The sequence below is a fragment of the Eleutherodactylus coqui genome, chromosome 7 (assembly GCF_035609145.1).
Source record: "Eleutherodactylus coqui strain aEleCoq1 chromosome 7, aEleCoq1.hap1, whole genome shotgun sequence".
Taxonomy (NCBI): Eukaryota; Metazoa; Chordata; class Amphibia; order Anura; family Eleutherodactylidae; genus Eleutherodactylus; species Eleutherodactylus coqui.
This window is the reverse complement of record NC_089843.1, coordinates 47,398,391-47,425,025: the sequence shown is the minus strand read 5'-3', so window position 1 is coordinate 47,425,025 and position 26,635 is coordinate 47,398,391. Positions and strand designations below refer to the sequence as shown.

The 26,635-nt window shown below is 45.3% G+C and overlaps 1 protein-coding gene across 2 annotated transcripts in view; it reads right to left on the bottom strand.

Annotated features, from left to right (window-relative positions):
• Positions 1-16,843: 16,843 nt before the first annotated feature.
• EIF2AK3 (eukaryotic translation initiation factor 2 alpha kinase 3) overlaps positions 16,844-26,635 on the bottom strand; it is a 46,571-nt gene continuing 36,779 nt past the window's right edge. For both annotated transcript variants that reach the window (XM_066572960.1, XM_066572961.1), the window contains exon 17: positions 16,844-21,507. In XM_066572960.1, coding sequence (XP_066429057.1) covers positions 21,334-21,507 — 174 coding nt within the window. In that variant the 3' untranslated portion in view covers positions 16,844-21,333. The remainder of the gene's footprint in view (positions 21,508-26,635) is intronic.

Genomic DNA, 26,635 nt, shown 5'->3' with positions numbered 1-26,635 from the left:
TCCACAATATAGGGCTGGGCACATTGTCAATATATTTCTACTGTGTGATTGTTCTCAGTAAGAGAAACCAAGTAATCTTGTAGATATGATACCTTTTAATGGCTAACAACAATACATGATGTTATAGCGAGCTTATGAACCTATTCAGGGTTCTTTCTCAGGCATAATAGAACAGATCAAAAGACGTATTTATATAAATTCATATACACATGATCGCATGGGAGGGAATAGACATGGTGTGATTAATTTGCACTTGAAACAAATTGCAGAACAGTATAAGAGGGCACAGACATGTTGTGATTAATAGCACTTCGATAAATACCATAAAGGGATGAGCATAACAGTAAATACTAAATTAGTCCTGTGACAAGGCATGTGAAAGTTTTATGGTCTCCAAAATGATGTTAGGCAGTCACCACCAGACCAATGTGTTACCTCTGCTCCGGGTTTCTCATATCTCATAATCTCCACTGATGTAGAAACCGCCTCAGAGTATCATTACGTTTTTGATAGTATCGAAGGTGGTTATAAAAACTTATATTCCCAAATTCTTCTGTGACATTGGGACTTAAAATTGCCTTTAAGTATAATAACTTTCATATGTTGTGTCCATGACTAAAAAATGCTTTGTCACAGGTAATTCTGTCTTTCTTTAATTGTGTGGTGATGACATGGAAGAGGCGCCGGCTTCTTCATGCATTCAGCACATCCGCAGCAGGTCCGGGCACCATAAGAAATGTACACATGTTAACGACCAGGCGTACAATTCTGGCATAATTTACAGCAGTTTCTTGCATAAATACAAAAATCTGTTGTTCTGGTGCAGCCACGCCCCTCATGACAAGCCCTGCCCCCTTTCTTCACTACTAACCAGCCAATGGAATCAACTTTGACAAACCTATGCAGCACATGATGGTATGGTTGAGAAGACTGCTTCTGCAAGATGAGTTATGGTACCTTTACACGGGACGACTAGCATCCAAGTAACTGCTCAATCAAGGAAATGCAAGCAATATGTGTTCTGTGTAAACACAACAGGGTGATGAGCCATAATTTGCACACTAGTTGTTTCATTACAGTTCATGTTAAAATATATAAATATATATATATATATGCTGGTTGACTAAAAGTTGTCTGGTGTAAAGTCAGTCGATTTTATTTGAATGACCTCTGAATGAAGCTGCATTGAGATCCCCCTGCAAACGATATGTTGGAAAAAAACAAATGTAATATAGGTGTTCTGTCAAAACAAATGACTGTTGTTCATATACTTCAGAGACATTTCTGTGCGACTATCTGAACCACTGGATGCTCAGTGTAAAGGTGCCTTTTGAAGGGACTATTTTGTCAGCTGCCAGAGGGTGAAGGAGACTGATTCAGCCCAAAGCCAAACCCCAGTAGCACAGTAGCACACCAAGTTGGACACATAAAAGCAAATATGATGAAAAGCTTATTTTTTATGCTAAACACACTTGTAATTATTATTTTAATACACCTATTCTTACAGAACTAGTGATATGAAATTAATTCCTGGGATATCCCCTTTAAAGTATACTGTATCTCCCCTTTTGTATGCCATAAATCTCCATATAGTGTAAAGTTGCATACTCCAGAGCTGCATTTAAAATTCAGCTACCAAAAAAATCTAAAGTATTGTGCTGATGGTAATGATGGGTCAGTTGTGAATGTGCCAGATCTCATCCGAGAGCCGGAAACAGCTGTTGTATAGGGGATTCGGACAGAGAGTCACATATTGTGCAGCTCGTTCAGAGTACACAGTGGAGCTACCGACAAAGGGGTCAGACAGCGAAGTTCTAAGTCAGCTGTTCTGCCCTCCGCTCGTCTCTGTGCTGCTATACATCAGAGTAGAAAAACACACCATAGAGTCGAGAGGAGGGCAGAAATAGCAGTAGAGCCGTTCAAGGAAGCTGAGCTCATTGACAGTACTTCAGTTTGGCATAGGGCTTTTAAAAAAAAAATCTGCATTAACCATTGGTGACATCCTTTGTACGGGTAACAGTGCCCACTGGTTAGATAAAAACACTACATGCCAAAGCACAAAAGTAAGACAAAGACCAACCAAATGGGTGGCAGCTGTTATGAGTTGCGGCCACTGCCATCTTTCCTAACCTCTCCTCCTGTCTGTGTAGGCACCATGCTCTGGTCTTCAGTCTCTCTCTGCTGTCTCAGGGGCAAGTGCGCACAGTCGTTGTCTTAAAGGGCCAGTACATGTCCTCTAATTCTGTTCCCCACCAATCCCAGAGCACCTCTGGTTATATCAGACACTTAACACATAAGGAACATGCCTAAACTTTTAATCTCCTTGTCCAGCTTAACGTGTGATTTGTTTTCGGCGGTTTTCTGGTTCTTGACTCTGACTATTCTGCATTCTCCACTCCTGACTTTGCCTTGCTGTATTGACTATTCTTCTGTCTTTCGGCCAGCCCCAACTCCTGGTCTGTTTATACCGTGCTGAACCTACTGTGTGCACCCGGACCTCTGGACTGGCCTATGTTTTGACATATATGTTGCCTGCCTCGATCCCAGACTCTCTAACTACATCTTTCTCCACTCACTCCGGTACCGTATCTTGGTCTCTAGTTGTATCAGCTGCCACATAACTGGGACCACTTCTAGTGTTCTGGCCTGGAGACTCTGCCGCGATGCCTATGAGTGTTGGTGTGAGAGCGTGAAGACCAGGGTTTCTCAGGTGTTGCTTCTAGATTTGACCCAGAGCCTGGCCCAGCGGATCCACCTTCACTGATCCTAACAGCTCCTAAAAGATCTTCTAAACTAATGCTAAATCAGCATAATTCTGACTGCAACTCTGAATGTGACTAAAGTACAAGATTGTACAGATACCAAAGCAACAGCGTAAGAGAACTGGAGCCTGGAAAAAAGAAAACAAGTGATAAAATGAAGTCAGTATGACTTTCTCTCTAATAGGATTCGTGTAGGGAAGGATGTGAAACAACAATGAGCTACCGGCTGCAATTTCTTAGCTACATCAAATAGCAAACATGATTTCACTACCGATCACTGTGACAAGCCAAGGAGGGTACTAGAGACAAAGCCACACATTTCAGGCTGAAGGGTTGGTGATGGCATGAGATTAAACACAGCTAGACTCATCCCCCTCCACAGATCCAACTGGAATGGTCTTCCTTGTACATAGCGGTAGATTAAAAGCTTCCTTATCTTTGGCTATCTTGATGTATTTCTAAATTTGTGTCTTCATTGTCTCTTTAAAAGATACAGTACCTTCTGTGTGAATTCATGAATGGGTGTGAGTGAGGGCTGGCCTCTGATTGGTCAGGCTGTGACCATTCAGAGGCATCTTATTCAGCAGGCGGGGATTTTAACCCCTTAGTGACCAAGCCTGTTTGCGCCTTAATGACCAGGCCAAATTTTGCAAATCTGACATGTGTCACTTTAACATGGAAAAACACCAGAAAGGTTTTGCATATCCAAGCGATTCTGACATTGTTTTTTCGCCACATGTTGTGCTTCATTTAGGCGGAAAAAATAGACCGCTAGAAATTGTGTTTATTTATTAAAAGCGCCAAAATTGGGAAAATTTTGAAAAAATCGTCATTTTTTCACATTTCCAACTGCAATATCTTAAATATGTGCAAACATAATATAGAAATTTTTGCTAAGATTTATATTTCCACCCGTTTACTTTATTTTGGGCGCACATTGGAAAAACTTTCGGTTTTTTTTAACTATTTAGGAGACGTACAAATTTAACATTACTTTTTAGCATTTTGAGGAACACTTTGTTTTCCTATACCAAGCCGAGATTGGAAAGGCTCATGAGTGTCAGAATAATAGATACCCCCCCCCAAATGACCTCATTTTAAAAACTACACCCCTTAATGTATTCACTGAGGGGTGTCATGAGCATTTTGACCCCACAGTTTTTTTTCAGGAATTAATTCAATTTAGAGGAGAAAAAGTAAAATTTCATATTTTTGCAAATCTGTCATTTTAAAGACATATTTTTTTCCTATAGTTTACATGAAAATCAGGATTTACACCCCAAAATGGATACCCCTATTTCTCCCGTGTTCAGAAATATACCCATTGTGGCCCTATTGTTATATCTGAGTCCACAACGGGGCCCAAAATGAAAGGAGTAGTCAGTGTCTTTCAAAACAGAAATTTTGCTTGAAGTCCTTTTAGGCCCCATAGCACACATGTAGAGTTCTTGAGCGCCCAAAACCATAGAAAACCCCCACAAATGACCCCATTTTGAAAACTAGACCCCTTAAGGAATTTATCTAGGGGTGTACTGCATATTTTGACCCCACAGTTTTTGAATGAATTCAAACCAAGCAAAAGGAAAAAATTGTGATTTTCGTTTTTTCGGCAATTCTGTCATTTTAAAAACAGCTTTTTTTGTACAGCACACATATGAAGGAAGACTTGCACCCAAAAATGGATACCCCTGTTTGTCCCGTGTTCAGAGACATACCCATTGTGGCCCTAATCTTATGTCTGGATACACAACGGAGCCCAAAATGAAAGGAGCGACCGGTGGCTTTCGGAACACAAATTTTGCTTGAAGTCCTTTTAGGCCCCATTGCCCACTTGTAGAGTTCTTGAGCGCCCAAAACCATAGAGAACCCCCACAAATGACCCCATTTTGAAAACTAGACTCCTTAACGAATTTATCTAGGGGTGTACTGCGCATTTTGACCCCACAGTTTTTGAATAAATTCAAGCAAAGCAAAAGGAAAACATTTGGATTTTTGTTTTTTTGGCAATTCTGTCATTTTAAAAACAGCTTTTTTTGTACAGCACACATATGAAGGAAGACTTACACCCCAAAATGGATACCCCTGTTTGTGCTGTTTTCAGAAATATACCCATTGTGGCCCTAATCTTATGTCCGCATGCACAACGGGGCCCAAAATAAAATGAGTAATTGGTGGCTTTCAGAACATAGATTTTGCTTGAAGTCCTTTTAGGCCCCATTGCCCACTTGTAGAGTTCTTGAGCGCCCAAAACCATATAGAACCCCCACAAATGACCCCATTTTGAAAACTAGACCCCTTAATGAATTTATCTAGGGATGTACTGCATATTTTGACCCCACAGTTTTTGAATAAATTTAAGCAAAGCAAAAGGAAAAAAATAGGATTTTCATTTTTTGGGCTATTGTGTCAATTTAAAAACAGTTTTTTTTGTACAGCACACATATAAATGAAGGCTTTCACCCCAAAATGGATACCCCTGTTTGTCCCGTGTTCAGAAACATACCCATTGTGGCCCTAATAGACTTACAGGACCCATGGCTAGGCCTACAATGAAAGGAATACCCGTTGGATTTCAGGGTACCACTGAATAAATTTCAGGCCCCATTGCCCACTTATAGAGCCATTGAGCGGCCAAAACTATAAAGAACCCCCTCAAATGACCCCATTTTGAAAACTAGACCCCTTAACGAATTCATATAGGCGTGTACTGCGTATTTTGACCCCACAGTATTTGAATGAATCTAAGCAAAGCAGAAGGAAAAAGTTACGATTTTCAATTTTTTTGGCAATTTTTTCAATTTAAAAACAGTTTTTTTGTACAGTGCACATAGGAATTAAGACGTTCACCCCAAAATGGATACCCCCGTTTGTCCCGAGTTCAGAAACATACCCATTGTGGCCCTAATCTACTTACAGGACGCATGGCAAGGCCTATAAAGGACGGAACACCTGTTGGATTTTAGGGCACAACTGAATAAATTCCAGGCCCCATTGCTTATTTGTACAGAATAAAGATTGACTCCCTAAAAATTCCCCCCCTCCCCCTCCGCGCCCTTTTTGGCGTTCGCAAATCTTAGATAAAAGTAAAAATGTGAACTGTGTAGTATTTCCGAAGACAGGGGTAATTACGGAGGCTGGTTGGAATGGGCCCATGGGGCAATGAAACCGGGTATCCCCCCCCCCCCCCTCCTCTAATGCTTTTTGGGGGTATTTCATGACCTCAGTGGCGGGTATGGGGTGTAAAAAGTGGCGTTCCGTGAGTCTCCGTAAGCTTGATGAGGTGCGGCGGTCTCACACAGAAGGCGCTCAACAAGGTGCTCCTGGAACTGCAGGAAAGCGAGCGTTCCCGGGGCTTCTTGTAAAATACGTATCACAGGTAGCGGTCTGAATAACGCCGGGCTCACGCGGGTGCAGGCGGAATCCGCTTGCGGAGGCCCACAGCGGATCCCATCTGTGAGCCCGGCTGTGACCCTGCGTACGGCTGCGTAGTGTACTGCGCATAACTGCGTACTCACACAGGCGGTCATGCACAGTACACCTTTGTTTGTATTTCCCGCACCATCGCTTAGCGATGACGCGGGTACCCGCAGCCCGTATACAATGTAGTTGCGTATGGACTGCGGGTATATCCGCGACCATGGAGCACAATGGGCTCTATGTTGCCGATATCCGCAGTAAAATAGAACCTGCTGCGTTCTCTTTTCTGCGAGTGGATTACGCAATTCTGACCCGCTAATGTGAGCGGAATTGTGTAATTCAATGCGATTGATCTGCGTATTACCGCGGATCAGACGCATGCGGAATCCGTAATTCCTATCCGGTCATGTGAGACCGGCCTAAGGTAGATCGCTACCTTTTTATCACGTGACCGGGGACCACTCAACGAGGCCACCCGTCACTGCTCCAGGCTCTCTGTGACCGTTGGTCGCTAGGAGCAAGGAGATTTTAAATTTCCTGGGCTCCCCGACTCCTGCGCATGTGTCCGGCTTTTTGCCGGCAATCGCATGTGCAGAATCCTGGAAGGTCCACGGAGGAAGATCGCGTCGGGATTCAAATACGCAGGCCTCCGGTAAAAAGATTTATCTCCTCTCACCGATCGCATCAGTGAGGGGAGATGAAACTTAAAATTTTTTTTTTTACTTTTACGTGATCGCCATTATTGGATAATGGCGAACACGTGACCAGGAACCGCTCACCGCGGACCCCCATTAAATCTCCATGCTCTTGGCTACGTTTTGTAGCCAGGAGCAGGGAGAATTTAAATTATCCTGGCAATCCACAGCTTTTGCGCATGCGCCCGCCATTTTGGCGACGGGCGCGTGTGCAGAAGCTGTGGTAAGGTCCGCGGATAAATCTGGGGGCCTTAGGTACGTACTTTCATCCTCCCTCACGGATATGATCCATGAGGGGAGATGAAACGTACGCTTTTTAAACTTTTTTTAACTTTTTTTTACTTTTTTTTTTTTTTACTTTTTTACACTTTTTTCTCACTTTACATGATCACTGTCATCCATTGGATGACAGTGATCATGTCCCCGGTATAATCTCTCTGCTCCTAGCTACACATGGCAGCCAGAAGCAGAGGGATTTTAAATTTCCCGGGGCTCGAGCCCGTCTGTTCACGCGCCCGATGTCAATCATCGGGCGCGCATGCGCAGACGGGGATTCGGGTCCCGGGACATCGGGACACCGCTGAGGACTGGGGGTGAGTATTTTCACCTCCCCTCATGGATCCGATCCATGAGGGGAGGTGAAACTGACTTTTTTAAAACTTTTTTTTAACTTTTTCGCGATCGCCGCTAACCATTGGATAACGGCGATCGCGGTACCGGGGACCGCTCACCGCAGTCCCCGCTGACATCTCCTGCCTCCTGGCTACCTGCAGGAGCCGGGAGCCAGGAGATTTTAAATCTCCCGCGCCGCCGGGCCTTCTGCGCATGCGGCTGACGTAATGCCGCCTGGCGCGCATGCGCAGAAGACCGGCTTCGGGCCCCGGAGCGGCAGGAGAGCGGGGAGCAGCGTGCCAGACCTCGGTGAGTAATTTCAGCTGCTCCGATGGATCCGATCCATCAGAGCAGCTGAATCTTTAACTTTTATGTATTTTTATTTACTTTTTTTGCGATCGGCGCTATCCATTGCATAGCGCCGATCGCAATGCCGGGGGGGGCTCCGAACAGCCCGGGATGACAGCTCCATGCTGTCAGCTACCTGCGGACACCGACAGCATGGAGCTGTCACGTCCACAGCCCGAGGGGCACTATTCTCTGCAGGAAGCATGTTTTTACGTCCTCAGAGAATAGAGCCCACTTCGGGAGGACGTAAAAACACTATGGGCTGGTCGTTAAGGGGTTAAATCCCCGGCTGCTGAATACTACTCACAGCTGTTCAGAGCAGTTCAGGAGAACTGCAGCCTGCCGCGCTGAACTCCGTCTGTCGGCACCAGGTGAGTATATATATATTTTTTATTTTTACACATTTCTGGATGAATTGCAGGAAAGGGCTTATATATTTAACCCCTTTCCGACAATTCATCCCGCGATCGCCGGCAGCCCATTGCATTCAGTGGAGTCGGCTGTATTGACGGCTCCATTGAATTCAATGGGCTAACATCGTTCTTCTCTCCCACAGCTGTTACAGCTGTGGCAGAGGAGAACTTGCTGTGTCGTTCCCATCATTTTCTTGAATTGCCAAGATTTTCACACATGAAAACCTTAGCGAGCATCGGCGAAATACAAAAATGTTCCGGTCGCCCATTGACTTCAATGGGGTTCGTTATTCGAAACGAACACCCCAGCATCGCGGGAAGTTCGTTTCGAATAACGCGAACCCGAACATTTTGGTGTTCGCTCATCTTTAGTCGTGGCATTTTTCTTACATTTTTCTTAGTGTATGTGTGTGTGTGTGTGTATGTATATATATATATATATATATATATATATATATATATATATATACACATACATACAGTGGGGTAAAAAAGTATTTAGTCAGATACCAATTGTACAAGTTCTCCCACTTACAAAGCTGAAAGAGGCCTGTAATTGACATCATACGCAGACCTGAACTATGAGAGACAACATGAGAAAACACATCCAGAAAATCACATTGTCTGATTTTTAACTAATTTATTTGCAAATTATGGTGGAAAATAAGTATTTGGTCACCTACAAACAAGCACGAGTTCTGGGTCCCACGGACCTGTAACTTCTTCTTTAAGAGGCTCCTCTGTCCTCCACTCATTACCTCTAGTAATGGCACCTGTTTGAACTTATCAGTATAAAAGACACCTGTCCACAACCTCAAGCAGACACACTCCAAACTCCACTACGGTGAAGACCAAAGAGCTGTCGAAGGACACCAGAAACTAAATTGTAGCCCTGCACTGGGAAGACTGAATCTGCAATAGGCGAGCAGCTTGGTGTGAAGAAATCAACTGTGGGAGCAATAATTAGAAAATGGAAGAGATACAAGACCACTGATAATCTCCCTCGATCTGGGGCTCCATGCAAGATCTCACCCCGTGGGGTCAAAATGATCACAAGAACAGTGAGCAAAAATCCCAGAACCACATGGAGGAACCTAGTGAATCACTTGCAGAGAGCTGGGACCAACGTAACAAAGGCTACCATCAGTAACACACTACGCCGCCAGGAACTCAGATCCTGCAGTGCCAGACGTGTCCCCCTGCTTAAGCCAGTACATGTCCAGGGCTGACTGAAGTTTGCTAGAGAGCATTTGGATGATCCAGAACAGTATTGGGAGAATGTCATATGGTCAGATGAACTGTTTGGCAGAAACACAACTCGTCGTGTTTGGAGGAGAAAGAATGCTGCGTTGCATCCAAAGAACACCATACCTACTGTGAAGCATGGGGGTGGCAACATCATGCTTTGGGGCTGTTTCTCTGCAAAGGGACCAGGACGACTGATCCGTATACATGAAAGAATGAATGGGGCCATGTATCGTGAGATTTTGAGTGCAAACCTCCTTCTATCAGCAAGGGCACTGAAGATGAAACGTGGTTGGATCTTTCAGCATGACAATGATTCCAAGCACACCGCCAGGACAGCGAAAGAGTGGCTTCGTAAGAAGCATTTCAAGGTCCTGGAGTGGCCTAGCCAGTCTCCAGCTGTCAACCCTATAGAAAACCTTTGGAAGGAGTTGAAAGTCCATGTTGCCCAGCAACAGTCCCAAAACATCACTGCTCTTGAGGAGATCTGCATGAAGGAATGGGCCAACATACCAGCAACAGTGTGTGCCAACCTTGTGAGGACCTACAGAAAATGCTTGACCTCTGTCATTGCCAATAAAGGATATATAGCAAAGTATTGAGATGAACTTTTGTTATTGACCAAATACTTATTTTCAACCATAATTTGCAAATACATTCGTTAAAAATCAGACAATGTGATTTTCTGGATGTGTTTTCTCATGTTGTCTCTCATAGTTGAGGTCTACCTCTGATGTCAATTACAGGCCTCTCTCATCTTTTTAAGTGGGAGAACTTGTACAATTGGTATCTGACTAAATACTTTTTTTCACCACTGTATATATATCAGTGGGGGAGGGGATGTGTGGGGAGCTGCCTGCTCCAGTGCTAAAATAACCGTAGGGAATCAATTGAAGCTGAACCAGCTTAAGAAAGGATTCCTTAGTGGCAACAAAAAAATGCCACAAATCAATTAACGCAATTAGTCAAGTAAAATAAATCAGTCAATTAAAGGGTAGAGGTGAGTAGCAACTTGGTCCTCTTTTCATTGATGGCACCCTAAATGGTGACCGATATCTGAGCACTCTAAACTCAACGGTGGATGAATAGCTTGATGAGTTACCATTGGCACAACGTTAAAGGTTCAGTACCAGGATGATGGCGCTCTCTCTCTTTCCCGGAGAGATGAGCATCTGTAGCTCACGGCTCGGTATGGAACCTGCTAGATTGATAACACAACCCTCTCCTTTGGCCACCACATTCCTCAGACTTGATCACTCGGATTTCTTTCTGTGGGGTCACCCTAAGGCCGTGGTCTACAACACTATCCAGCAGTAGCTTGTGATGTTGGTCAACTGTAGAGATGAATAGGAGCAGCCTGGGAAATGGTGATCCTAGAAATGCCAGGTGCCGTCCATTCCTCCACTTCCAACCGTGGACTTCTTTGTATAGTCGCTGGCGGAGGGCATTTTGAACATTTTCTGCATGATAATAAAGCTCACTTTGTGGTTTCCTGTATTTGTCTTTATCCTTTACAGTCAGAAATTGTTATGCTAATTAGTCTTAAATCGATTCCCTTTGATTATTTTTAACGATGGAACAAGCAGCTCTACACCCATCATTGTGCAATTCCGGGAAGATCCCCTTTGACCCTGGATAGCTATTGCTGTGGAACCTAATATAAGGTAATAGATTTTTCCTGAGTTTTCTTGTAAAGCAAATATCTTATCTCCTTAAGGGCAATAACACATAGGCGTATGCCCAATACGCTCACCGCTACGGACTGCAGTTGTGCACGAACAGGGTTTTTATTTTCTTTGACTTTTCAAACTCTGCATTATTCCATGTGAGTTTAAAAAAAAAAAAAAAAACACAACGGGAAGATAGGTCCTGCTTTATCTTTCTTGCACGTACTATTACCGGGCGAGAATACCGCTAATGAAAACAAAATCATTGAAATCAATAGATTCGCTTGGTCCCACATAACGGGAGTAAATCACGCCCATCTAAAGAAGCCCTAAGGTTTCGTTCCCATGAGCGTATATTGGCCTGCCATTTTGCACGGCCGGCTGATATACATTGTGATCTGATGTATTGGATTCTCGTGACACAAAAGTGCCTGGCTGGCCAATATAGCGCTAAGGGTTTTTACATCGAGCCCAAAGATAGTCCTGGAACTATCTTTTAGGCCAGAATACGTCGGCCACTGCATGGGCTCCTATGTGTGCCCATGACAGGGGACAGAGGTGGGAGGGAGTTTAGCAGTGTGGCTGCTAAACTCCCTCTGCTCTGCTCCCAGCTTGCTCTTTACAATGGAAGAGAGTGGGATGGGGAGGGGCGGAGCTAAGCGCCACACCCATCCCATTGCTGGCTGTGGACGAGGGGCGGAGCTAGGCTCTGACTCCTATCCGTAGCCAGCAATGGGAGACGGGATGGGTGGTGCTTAGCTCTGCCCCGCTCCCTCCCATTGCAAGGAGCGAGCGGGGAGGAGAGCAGAGGTGAGCCTGCAAGGGGGAGGGAGGGGCAACAGCATGGTAGCCTCGGCGTATATGCGCCGGGGCCCATGCCGTGTAAACGGGCGCACAAACGTCAGATTTGTGCGCCCGTTCAGGAGCTTTAACGCCACACATGGTAGCATATATCACCTGACCGTGAAAATGGCGGCCGATATGCGCTCGTAGGAAAGAAGCCTAAGGGTCAGTTCACACATCACAATTTCAGATTTGCTGTTGCTTTCACAATGCCATGTACAGTACAATGTAAGCGAATAGGGGTGTCAACAAACTCAATTTACAACAGGAAAAAAACCTGCAACAGAATCTAGTCCTGCTGCGGATTTCCACATCTGCCGCCTCCTCTATTTGCTGCGGAAAAGCTGCAGATTTTCACTGCAGAATGTATTCATTGCTGAGAGCGAATTCTGCTGTGAAAATCCGTCTGTGGATTTTGGCACAGATTTGCTCCTCAATGTGTGATCGTACCCTCAGTTACATTTACGTCATGATGGTTGCCCATTATTTATGTAACTAACACCAAGTAACAACCTCCCCTTTAAATGAAGAGCAAACATTCTTTAATCCCATGCTATTTTCCATGCCGCCATATTAATTACCCCCTTCTAAAAGATGCCAGGCTTTACTGTGTGAGCATTGTATTCCGATCTAATTCACTGATTAAAATGAAAAGCAGGAAATTAGACACTAACCAGGCCCCTGATTACAGCGCACGCAGCGTTCTCTCTCCCACTAACACTGAATTTTCCGCTTTTGATCCAAATATAATTATAGGCCTTTTTGCTATTTTTTTTCCAATTCCTATGTCTTCAGCTTCCAACTGAACACTTAATAAGGTTCATATATGGAACTGAGCCACCACTGAGGTGGTGGGTGTTCTCAGCCGCAAGCCCTTCTCCCCCATACAAAGAACAAGATTAAATAATATACACTTGTTATTCACTGGATAAACTCTATAATGTGTAACAAAAAGACAATAATATTTTGTATGAAACATTGCATGGGAACACCTTATATAAAGTAAGCTCTTGTAATAATATTACAATTACCCTGTAATATGATCTTTATATTTATTTCACATTGTACAGTCTCATTAGCAGCCATTTGAGCAGCTCTGTGTCCATACTATGAATAAAGCAGCTCTTTGTCCTCCTCTCCCAGCAGGAAGTCACAGCACTATACGAAGCACCCAGTCAACAGCTTTATGACATACAGTATATTCAATCAGCTGAGCATATCCAAATACTTGTTTATATGGAAGATGAGGAGAAATACCTTAATACTAGTGAATTAGGCACCTCTGTAATCTGCAATTAGATCACTGCACTGACAGGGAGAATAGCATACTTGAAACACTTGGTATTTTCTATGCACTTCTAGACAGATGAAGCACAAGACATTGTTAGGGAAACTGATGACATATCTACATTTCCACTTTGGTTAGTAAATTAGGGGTCTGAGGGGGGGGGGTCTCCCTTGGGGTTATCCAAACTGTGTCTCCTGAGTGGTTTCAAAACTATAACTTTCAACCCCTTCCTGACTGCAACACATAAATATACGGCATGCAGTCGCTAAGGGTGCATGGAGGAAGCTCGGGAACAAGGTTAGCTCCGTGGCCAGCAGCTGTTTTTGACAGCTGCTAGCAACTACCCTGTTTCCCTGAAAATAAGACATACCCTGAAAATAAGACATAGCATGATTTTCCAGAATTTTTGAGGATGCAAAATGATTTCAGGCTTTGAGAATACTTGAAATATAAGCCCTACTCCAAAATCAAGCCCTGCTAACAGTTAATTTAAAAAGTCAATTTAAATAGTGTCCAGGCAGCTATACATGTAAAAAAGTTAAACCTTTTTGAACAAAAATTAATATAAAACACGGTCTTATTTTCGGGGAAGCACAGTAACATGTTCATGGTCGTTAACTATTTAGATGCCACCGTCAAAATTAACCATTTCTAAACAGCCAGCCAGGAAAAAGTCCTGACTGTGGCACCCCATCACACCTTGCAGGATTACAATGGGTTCACATAGTAGCTTGGCGCATAATAATGGCTCCCACAGCCGCCATGTATGGATGCCTATTAGGCCCTGTCTGTGGCAAGACATTATGCTAAAATTCAGTTTTTTTTGGTTACCCTGGTTCCCAAAAAAGTGAATAAAAACAAAAAGCTATTAAAAGGATACACAGTACCCCAAAATAGTATTATAAACTACAGCTTGCCCTGAAAAACATAAGCCCATTACAGCCCAATGAAACATTTTAAAATGTATGGATTTCAGAATGTGGCGACAGAAAGAAAGTCTTGTTTTTTAAAAAGCTTCTTTACATTTTAAAAGTAACAAAACATTAAAAAAAAACAAAAAAAACTACTCAGCAGACTCCGCTCTCGACAGGGTCTGCTCCACACATGCCAGCTGCACCCACCTTACCCTGGCAGTGCTGCGTTTGGAGGACAGGGACACGCAGACGGGAATAGGGGCGACAAGCCCAGTAAGATGATGGGTCTACCTCCTGACAACCACCGGTGGGTCCTTCTTCAGGATCTTCACATCATGCTACACGGGGTGGGAGCAGAATGAAGCAGCAGGAGATTCACTGCCTGGAAAACCCCTTTAAGGAGTAGTTGCAGTTATACAGTCTTACACTTACAATTGGCCCTTTGAAAGCAACTCTACGTTTGATGTGGCCCTCAGTGAAAAGGAGTTAGACACCCCTGCTTTATGTCAGTGGCTGGTTAGTTCTGCCTTTACAAGCGTGGCTGACACCTGGAAGCTTGTACGTCTTCAGATTAGACATCTTTTATAGCTCCTGGTTCTTACCATCCAGTATGTGAGAAGAGGATTAGAGTACATTACAAATCTTGATCTCTCATACAGTTGAGTATTTGGACAGAGATGAGGCAACCTTCCTAATAGTCGATACACAGCCATATATTTTATACACAATGCATTTGGAAAGTCTTCAGACCCCGTCACTTCTTTACATTTTATGCTCTGGCCTTGTGTGAAATTAAAAAGTTCAAACTTTTCCCCCTCATTCTGCACTCAGTACCCTAAAATGACAAAAGAATGTTAGATTTTCATAAAAAAAACCAAAAAAAAACCCCAAAGATCTCTAAATATTTTGCAGTGACATAGGTACTCAGTAGTTGAAGCACCTTTGGTAGCAATTACAGCCTGCCATCTTCTTGGGTTTGATGCCACAAGGTTTGCACATCTGGATTTGCGTCTTTTATGTCAGTCATTCTCCTCTGCATATCCTCTCAAGCTCTGTCAGGTTGGATGGGGACCATCTATGGACAGCCATTCTCAGGTCTCTCCAGAGATGTTCACTTGGGTACTAGTAAACGCTCTGGTTGGGCCACTCAAGAACATTCCGAGTTGTCCCTCTGCCACTCCTGTGTTGTCTTGGCTGTGTACTTGGGGACATTGTCTTATTGGCATGAGAACCTTCTGCCCAGTCAGATATCCCTTATGCTCTGGAACAGGTTTTCACGAAAAATGAAGAGTACTTTGCTCTATTCAGTTTTCCATCAACCTGACCAGTCTCCCTGTCCCAGCCGCTGAAAAACCACTTCCACAGCTTGATGCTGCCACCACTATGCTTCACTGTAGGGATGGTATTGGGCAGGTGGTGAGCAGTGCCTGGTTTTCTCAAGACAGAAAGCTTAGAATTGAGGCCAAAAAGTTCAATCTTGGTTTCATCAGACCAGAGAATCTTGTTTCTCACGGTCTGAAGGTCGTTTGGGTGCTTTCTGGAAAACTAGAAGCGGCTTTCCTATGTCTGTTGCTAAGAAGCTTCTTTCTGGGCACTCTGCCATAAAGCCCAGATTGGTGGAGGCTGCAGTGATGGTTGACCTTCTGGAAGATTTGCACACAGGATGTTTGGAGCTCAGCCAGAGTGACCATTTGGTTCTTGGCCACCTCTTACCAAGGCCTTTCTCCCTGGTTTACTTAGCTCTAGGAAGAGTCTTGGTTGTTCCAATCTTCTTCCATGTAAACATTATGGACGCCGCTACGCTCTTGGGAACCTTAAGTGCCCAGACATTTCTTTAAAACTTTCTCCAGATCTGTTCCTCCACAGCCTATAGGAGAAAGTCACACCTGTAAATGTTACCTAGCATTTCCCCTTTCCTCCAGTGAGGACCATTTCAGCACATGATTAGCGTTTCTGAAGCCCAGTGAAACGTATCTTTCTGTAGATGTCCGAGTAACACAGACTGCAAATCACTGGTCACTACTTCAGCCAGAACTAAATGAGGCTAGGCCATCAAAACCTGATCTGTGGAGGTCCGCTGCCCAGGACCCCTGCAAACCCAGCCATTTGCCAGGCTGATGAGGTCGTGCACTGACCAATATATGCAGGAAGCAGACAGCTCCATTCCTACTGCAGTGGCCCAGATTAGCATTACACACAGCTTCCATTCACTTCAAGCACTTGGCAATCCCATTTAAAGGAATGGACCAGTAGTGTGCACGGGTGACCCCCGATCAGATACTTATCCTCTATCTTGTGGATAAGGCTCAACTTTATTTGGTGGATCACGTGAGAGCAGTTCACTATTTGAGATGTTGGCTTTGCTTTTCACTCCAATAATAGCACCATATCTATACAAAAGGCTGTCTGGTATTTGCAACTCACCCCCATTTTATTGACTAGGTCTAAACTGCAATACCAGGAAGTCAAAGGACAGGAGTGCGATCTGAGTAGATGCTTGCTTCTAGTCCTGAGCAACCCCTTCATTGCCTCTGCTTGACCTATATGAGAGATACATCCAGTTTTCCCACAGCCGTAGGTTCCATATACCGGCTGCTACGGCCAGCATGGCGAAATGTAGTAAATAAAGCAGAGACGGATAAATAAAACTTTTTATTAAATCACTTAGGACTTGAAAAAAGTCACATAATGTAATGCACACAAGTGTTGTGCATCTGCGATAAGTGCTCTGTATAGCACCAACCCAATGGATTGACTGTGCTCATAAATAAAACATATGTACATAGAACAAGCACAATTTAACCCCTTCAATGATTCACAAGCCTGTAAGTGCTGGTTACAAAACTTGTAACATGTATAACATGAGAGGAAATGGTTAGAGTAATAAAAACATAAAACATAACGGTTCACAAACGTACGAGAGACATTCGTCATCAAGAGAGAATGACGGAAACGCGGCCAAGTGCAATTGAGACTTTTGTGCAGATCATTTTAAGTTTGGTAGCAGGTAAGGCAAGGAACGGGTCACGTCATTGTGCAAAGTTGGTGCCCGGTCCTTCAAATAAGAAGACGACGTGGGCAAAGGTCCCAACCACGGGCAAGATGAAATCTTGAGGTATACGTCTGGTCATTAGTCTTCTCAGAAGTCTTCCTATTGTAGATCATGAACAGTCATAGACAAGATTAGACAGAACATTGATAAGAACAGTCATAAAGACTACAAGGAGTTAAACAGCAGCCGATATACAACCATTATACCGAGTCTTAAAGACGAGAACAGCAATAAAAACGACTTCATTTATGAAGATCAATCTATACTTACATCTAGAAGGAATGCCGAAGGACTTGGCAAAAACATAGCTTTACTTGTCTGGTATTGATCTTGAGTCACAAGCAGAACGTTTAACACAGAGGTGCTGTTCGCTTTGTAGCTCTAACTTCACATCAGCCCAACGCCCCTGCTGGTTCAGTGTCCAGGGAACACAACTTGTATTGCAAATTCAAGGACAGGAATAAAAACTGGAACATTTGAAACAAATTTGAAGACCCAAGGTTAGATAGAAGGTTTCTTTATCCCCAGAAGCTGTGCCACGTTTGTCCCATGGACGTGTCTGGTAATTACTCATCACAATTCAAGTGAAATGAGGCTAAGGGTGGCTTGAGATGAGTGTTTGCGCATGGAAGATGTTTGGAGAGGGCTACAATCAGGCCGTTGTGCATATTACTGTACTTTTTGTGCTCACAGGGCCAGTTTACACGCACGTGGACCACATCCTCTCCATGGAATTGAATGGCTATTATAGCCTAAGAAAGGCTAGGGTCTTATTATCCTGCGTTCTGCGCATCTCCCATAAACTTTTATGGGACTTTGGATTTCAATCTTTCTGCGTTTTGGCAGCCACTCAAAATCTGAAGCATAAATTGTGGTTTGTGTGCAGTGTTTTTCGTCACCATCTGGAGGATTGTTTAACGCTCATGCACGGGGCTTGCACTGTAAACGCTGCGGATTTTCTGCAACAAGTTCTGCTGTGGGAATTCTGCAGCATTTACACCTCATGTGAAAATACCCTAAGGGGGGCAAAATCCACAGCGTTCTGCCACTCATCCACAATGGGCAAAATCCGCATGTGGAATTCTGATGTGGAAACAGCATTTCCACGTCAAGGAATGCAGCGTCACTTCTTGACATGGAAACGCAGAGGGACACTTTTTTTTGGTAGAATTTACAAGAATAAGTCTGCAGCGAGTTCCGCCATGTAAACAAACCCCATTAAGGTATATCCACAAGGGGCACAATTTGCTTTGAAGTGGACATTTAGTGTGGACTTTGGTGCAGAGTTCACCACTCGTTGGAAAAGTTGGAATTAACACTGCAAATAATGGACATGCTGCAGCTTTAAACTCTGCACCGCATGGTAATTCCTGCATAGATTTTGGGCGGATTTGGTCCACAGTGTGTGAGCAAGATCTCCAACATCCCATCCACATTGCTGCTACTGTTAATGTTATGAATTTACCATACAGACAGCAAGCATGGAAAATCCACCTTAGGTGGACCTACCCTTAGGGGTAGATGATTTTATGCAGATTTTCTTGCACATTTTGGTGCAGATTTAACTCACTCAATTGAATTAAAATTAAAAAAGGGGCGCCATCTGTTGCAGGACGACACCTAAATCTGCAGCAGATTAGCCAGGTAAAAGCGCCCTTTAGGGAGTGTCCTCATCAGAGGGGGTTGAGCAGCTAAGTAAGAAATGCTCAAAATGCTTTTTGTTGTAAAGTAGTAATTCCCACCTTACCAATTCTGCACCACTCCTGTCCTGAAGCTTTCTGGGGTCCCCCACATCCTGATGGCTGCTGACAGACATGTGATCACTACTTCGGATCATAGCAGCTATAGCTATTGATTGGCTGCAGTAGTCATGTGTGCGTCAACAAGGACCAGGAATGTATCCCATATCGGACTGTAGTAACGCCAGCGATCCTGAGATATGTGCTTACTGATTGTTCTATGTAAATGCAGTGGGGGTGTGCATGCTCAACTGTAACTGCATTCACTTCTAGCGGCTGGAAGGGGATCAATGTACTCCCCAACCCTTCCCAAAAAGGTTTTCGCGCTTCCTTCATCCGGCAGGCTCTCTAGTGAGCACAGCGCCGCTGGTCACGTGCTGCACAAGCGGCATCAACTGGCCAGCAGCTATGCCCTCATTAAAAGGCCACCAGGTGCTCGGGGCAGGAAGTTTGGAGTATGCAAAAACTTTGGAGGCGAGGGGGAGCGCGGCCTCAATGGGGCGGTTTTGGCTTTGTTTACAAGTAGCAGAAATGCTGCAGATTTTCTGCGACAAAATCTGCAGCATTTCTGCAAAAGACACTTTTAATAGGAAAACCTTTTTCAAACACCAAGGATGGCATCAGATTCAGTCTTGGGAGAGTCAGCAAAAGGAAAAGGCTTAGAGGCGTTGTACCAGAAGTGAGTTATCACCCATGCCTATGCAGTTCTAAAGCATACAACATTAGTCTGCTCCTCTGCTAAGGAGTCATGGTAAGCTGCGACTCGGCCATGCTAATTGCATAGGCACTTCGAATGGCAGTGGCTGCGCTACACAATTAGCATAGCACGGCTGCAGGGCGCCAGGCGGCCTGCGCTACATATGTAGGTGATAAAAGTCTAAGACCTCCACGGATCCTGTGTCCCCCCCCCCCTCTTCTAATAATGGTGGGCTCGCTACACCCACCCACACTGAGGAGGACCTTGAATAGGGCAGCTATCTAGCATGCAGGGTCCTCTCCATGGATCTTCAATGAGACTGAAAGATAGCCAAACACTTGTACTCCTGCAATTCCCATCAGCCCCATGGAAGTGAATGGAGCTATGCATGCATGATCCCGCTATCTTTAATCTGCACCTTGCTGCAGGTGGGTGCAGCGACAATAAGGGTGGAGACACAGGACCCCCACTTTTCTGGTGGTCTCAGCAGTGAGACCTCCACTGATCAAAATGATCCCCATGCCTATGAAAAAGTGATAGAAGGCAATGCATAACTTTTCCCTTAGGACATAATTCAAGCCCATCCTTAGCAACAATGAAACAGATCCTACATGGAGACATTATGGGGTGGGCAGATTCTTAGTGCATGCAGATGCCAATTATTACAATAGGTAACTGTTCCAGTTTTTATACATGTCCCCTGCAGCGGTCTGTATTAAATTCTGGGAGATGTAGGGTTTACATTGAGCAGTATGGGAGGAGTCAGGAAAATGGTTGACGAGATGTAGCAAATATAAAGCAACATTGTATGTAGAATCCCTCCAAATCGACCAGAAATGATCATTTCTTGTTAACAGATCAAGAAGATCCCCGGTGCTGCTGTTGGTGCAGCAGCGGCTCCTATTGCATTGAATGCGAGCTGTAGTGCAGTACCAAGCCAAGCATCTGCGTTATAGTCAGCACTTTCTGCGCTAGTGAAAGCAGTCCTGGGAATCAGCTGATCAGGTAGATCCGAGTAGTGGATTCCTGCTGGTCATCAATAGAGGAAAATCAAAAAGTGCTGAATACCCCTTTAACGCATACCTGTTGCCAAATTACAGTGGAGGCCTAGGCAAGCCTTAAATGGGCTTCAGCCATTAGCAACAGACAGCAGGTCCACAGATATCTCCCCCATGTAATAATATTCCTATATCAAAGTTGCGTTCAGTGATATAAAGCCGTACAAATTATGTAAATCCTTCGAAACCTAGAAAAATATTTGTTCTCTTATAAGCCCCTCCCCCCCCCCATTATCTCCGGCCTGTGCTTCACATCCCGTAAAAATACATTAAAAAATATTTAAAGAACCCGAGACTCTTGGAGAATCTTCTAGAGGATTACAGATCTAGTGTGAACATTAGTAGATGGGTGGCTATTACTAACCAGATCGTGGATATGAGGGAAAATAAAATAAGACTATAACTCATGAGCTCTTGGTCTTCATAATGCCAGCGGGTACTTTGTGCTCCTCGTCCCTTACAAGAGAGGTCCAGCTAACGGTACACCAGTACAGGAGGTGCAGTGTGGCAGTACAAGCCCCTGTGTGAACGGAGACGTCGTGGGGTTGTGAACTGCTCCAGTCTCTTATGTGACAAGTTATCACTAGTGGGAATGTTTTAGGGTTTTCGGGACCGAGGTGCTCAGGGTCCGGGACCGCTGCCGAAGCATCAGCTTACTGGGAAGGTCAATGTTCTCAAATATGGGGCTCTCTATGATGTCTTCAGCTTCAGGCCTTTCGCTTGGGTTGTGAGAAAGCATATGCCGGACCATGGAGTGCTGCAACAGACAAAGGCAGTCAGGTTCCCTTCACCAGTTTACATACATTATGAAGATGACGTACAAGAGTGTTGTAGCTGGGGGAAGGGATGACATATGAGCCTAAGCCTGGTGTGGTGTACACAACTGAAGCCATCAACTGCGATAGACGGTAAACCTTCACTCGTTCTGCTGGCGGAGTCACTGTGTACAAACATTACTTATCCTGTACTGATCCTAGGTGACATCCTGTATTATACTCCAGAGCTGCACTCACTATTCTGCTGGTGGGGTCACTGTGTGCATACATTACTGTACTGATCCTGAGTTACATCCTGTATTAAACTCCAGAGCTACACTTACTATTCTGCTGGTGGAGTCACTGTGTACATACATTACTTATCCTGTACTGATCCGGAGTTACATCCGTATTATACTCCAGAGCTGCACTCACTATTCTGCTGGTGGAGTCACTGTATACATACATTACTTATCCTGGTACTGGTCCTGAGTTACATCCTGTATTATACCCCAGAGCTGCACTCACTATTCTGCTGGTGGTGGAGTCACTGGGTACATACATTACTTATCCTGTACTGCTCCTGAGTTACATTCTGTGTTATACTCCAGAGCTGCACTCACTATTCTGCTGGTGGAGTCACTGTGTACATACATTACTTATCCTGTACTGATCCTGAGTTACATCCTATATTATACTCCAGAGCTGCACTCACTATTCAGCTGGTGGTGGAGTCACTGTGTACATACATTGCATGATACAATTATTGCTTAAAACAACCACATGACTGAACAAACTGCCAACATTTTTGAATACAGTTACACAGTTAATTGCACTCTTTACCTTCTTGCTTAGCCTCAAACCCCCTAGTGCCACTAACAAAAATAACAGCCGCCCTCATAAATCTCCTAGCCATCTGCTAACCCTCTCTATCCTGCTGCTACTAGCTGCTGGGGATATCTCTCCCAATCCTGGCCCACCCTCCACTGCTCCTAGCTATCACCCCCTACCTGACTCACTAAGAAAATCCCCAAGCCCAACTGATAGCCCATGCATAGCCTCCCCTGACTCCTTTAAATGTGCCCTCTGGAACTGCCAGTCAGCATGTAATAAACTCCCCACCATCCACGACTTTTACTGCTAAATCTTTATACCTGCTAGCTCTCACAGAAACGTGGATACAGCAGTCTGACACGGCCTCCCCTACTGCACTGTCCTACAATGGCCTGCAGTTCTCCCATACCCCGAGACCAGATGATAGGCGTGGCGGAGGAGTAGGTGCTCTGCTTTCCCCGAAATGCACCTACCAGGTCATCCCCCCTGTACCCTCACTCACTTTTCCATCATTTGAGGTACATATGCTACGGCTTTTCCGCCCGCTGTCCATGCGAGTAGCAGTTATCTATCGCCCCCCAGGTGCTCCTCGCCTGTTTTTGGACCACTTTGCTGCCTGGCTCCCCCACTTCCTATCCTGTGAAATTCCAACCCTCATCTTAGGTGATTTTAACATCCCCACTAATGACCCTATGTCCCCATCTGCCTCTAAGCTTCTTTCGCTCACCTCCTCCCTTGGTCTCTCTCAACTCACAGCCTCTCCCACTCACAGGGATGGCAACACTCTTGATCTGGTCTTCTTCCGTCTCTGCTCTGTTTCCAACTTCACTAACTCCCCTCTCCCGCTCTCGGATCATAACTTCCTCTCTTTCTCTGTCACGCTCCCTAACATCTCTCCAGACCCACCTACCTACAGTACCTACAGGAACCTTAAGGCCATTCACACCCAGGACTTTGCTGAATCCCTACAGTCCTCTCTGTCCCCCATCTCTCTCCTCTCCTGCCCCAACCTGGCTGATGCTCACTACAACACCGCTCTCAAACATGCCCTGGATGAAGCAGCGCCCCCCAGAACCCGAGCCATTCCATGTAGAACACAGCAACCCTGGCTCACACCTCATACACGCTTCATCCGGCGGTGCTCTAGAAGTGCTGAACGGCTGTGGAGGAAATCGCAAACGTCCGCAGACTTCCTCCACTACAAATTCATGCTCAGAACCTACAACCTCGCCCTCCACCATGCCAAACAAGTCTACTTCACCTCTCTAGTCTCCTCATTATCGCACAACCCTAAACGGCTCTTTGATACTTTTCACTCCCTTCTCAGCCCAAAACCGCAGCCCCCTGTGACGGATCTCAGTGCTGAAGAGCTGGCTGCTTACTTCAAAAAGAAAATTGACATCCGTCAGGAAATAACTTCCCAATCCCAGACTAACCCTGACCCTAGTCCTGTCAGCACTGCATCTAGCTCCTGCTCACTGTCTGTACTCAGACCAGCGACAGAGGAAGAAGTCTCCAAATTGCTCTTCTCTGCTCGCCCCACCACCTGCGCTAGCGACCCTCTCCCCTCACACCTCCTCCGTTCCTTCTCCCCAGTGGTCATCTCCCATCTCACCACTATATTCAACCTCTCTCTGACCTCTGGCATCTTTTCCTCTTCCTTCAAACACACCATCATATCTCCACTGCTAAAGAAGCCGACTCTGGACGCGACTGATGCTGCCAACTACAGACCCATCTCAAACCTCCCCTTCATCTCCAAACTACTAGAACGCCTAGTTTACTCCCGCCTTGTAAGCTATTTATCAGAGAACTCTCTCCTAGACCCCCTACAGTCTGGCTTCCGACCTCAACACTCGACAGAAACTGCCCTTACTAGGGTATCCAATGACCTACTGACAGCCAAATCGAGGGGCGATTACTCCCTACTGATCCTCCTCGACCTTTCTGCAGCGTTTTACACTGTTGACCACAAACTCCTCCTCAGTATGCTACGCTCCATTGGCCTAAAGGACACTGCCCTCTCCTGGTTCTCCTCTTACCTATCTGACCGCTCTTTGTGTCTCCTTTGCTGGCTCTACCTCCCCTCCTCTTCCCCTTGCTGTTGGGGTCCCCCAGGGCTCGGTCCTTGGCCCCCTTCTCTTCTCTATCTACACAGCCCCTATTGGACAAACCATCAGGAGTTTTGGCCTCAAATACCACCTGTACGCTGATGACACCCAGCTATACACCTCTGCCCGTGACATCTCTGCACCTTTCCTCCAAAACATCACTGACTGTCTGTCCGCTGTCTCTAACACTATGTCCTCTCTCTACCTAAAACTAAACCTCTCCAAAACTGACTTACTGGTATTTCCGCCCTCCACTAACCGACCTCATCCTGACATCTCCATCTCAGTGTGTGGCGCCACCATAACTCCTAGACAACACGCCCGCTGCCTTGGGGTCATATTTGACTCTGATCTCTCTTTTGCCCCCTACATCCAATCTCTGGCCCGAACATGTCAGCTGCACCTCAAGAACATCGCAAGAATCCGCTCTTTTCTCACTGTGGACACGTTAAAAAAGCTTACTGTTGCCCTCATCCACTCCCGGCTCGATTATTGCAACTCGTTGCTGATCGGCCTTCCCTGCACCAGACTCTACCCTCTCCAGTCCATCCTGAATGCGGCAGCCAGGCTCATCTTCCTGTCCAGCCGCTACTCGGACGCCTCTGTCCTGTGCCGGTCACTGCACTGGCTGCCCGTTAAATACAGAATTCAATTCAAACTCGCTACATTCATCCACAAAGCCCTCCACAGCGCAGCGCCCCCCTATATCGCCTCCCTCATCTCAATCCATCAACCAGCCCGGGCTCTCCGCTCTGCTAATGAAACCAGACTGAGTGCCCCTTTCATTCGAACTTCTCATTCCCGCCTCCAAGACTTCTCCAGAGCAGCACCAGTCCTCTGGAACGCACTACCAAAGGCTACCCGAGCAATCCAGGACTCGCAGAACTTCAGGCGTGCTCTAAAAACGCACCTCTTCAGGGAGGCATACCGCATTCCCTAAACAAACCCCTCTGTACTCCGCCTGATAACATGCTCCCTGACCTACTGACTGCAATCCCTGCTAGCCATCATAAACCGCTCCTGCAGTCACACCGTTTCTGCCGTCACACGGCTAAATGTCTGACCATTGTCTATGTGTATAGCATTGCTCACTCTCCACCTCGCCATACTGTGCACACCTCCAGCCATTTTACCTTCTGTATCACCCCATTACTTGTAGTATGTAAGCTCGTTGGAGCAGGACCCGCACCCCTATTGTTTCCATCAACTGATTACTATGTAACCGTGGTTCTGTAATGTTTGTATTTTGTCTCTCTGTATTCCCCTGTCTATGTAAGCGCTGCGGAATATGTTGGCGCTATACAAATAAAGATTATTATTATTATTATTATTATTATTATTAATTGCTTTAATCATCTCTTCCTGACAGAGTAAGCAGTGTACTGATTGTGTTCGGCTTTGCATACATAAATCAGTACATTGTTAAGAAAATCTTTTGAACAGCCAAATTATGTTTTTTATGCTAGTAAATGACCATTGAACGACCAGTGCACAAGGGCCTGCTTTACATATAACGATTATTGCTCACTTTCGGCTGTTTGAACACATTTTGAGCGATAATCATTGTGTGTAGAAGGGCCTTAGGTAATGTACGTACACAGTGACTGAAACAGAACAGGGAGCACAGCTCTGGAGCATAATACTATTCTGCTGGTGGAGTTGCTATGTACATAGATTACTTATCCTGAGTTACATCCTGTGAGTGCAGCTCTGGAGTATAATACAGGATATCAAATATACATATCAGACTCAAGGGAAAACACGAGCACAAAAAGGGATTCTGTGAGATTTCAGCACTTAAAGGGGTTGTCCCGCGCCAAAACGGGTTTTTTCAATAGCCCCCCCGTTCGGCGCAAGACAAACCCGATGCAGGGATAAAAAAAAAACAAACAAAACCCGGGTAGTACTTACCCGAATCCCCGCGCTCCGGTGACTTCTGACTTATCTTGTGAAGATGGCCGCCGGGATCTTCACCCTCGGTGGACCGCAGGTCTTCTGTGCGGTCCATTGCCGATTCCAGTCTCCTGATTGGCTGGAATCGGCACACGTGACGGGGCGGAGCTACGAGGAGCCGCTCTCTGGCACGAGCGGCCCCATTCAGAAGGGAGAAGACCGGACTGCGCAAGCGCGTCTAATCGGGCGATTAGACGCTGAAGATTAGACGGCACCATGGAGACGGGGACGC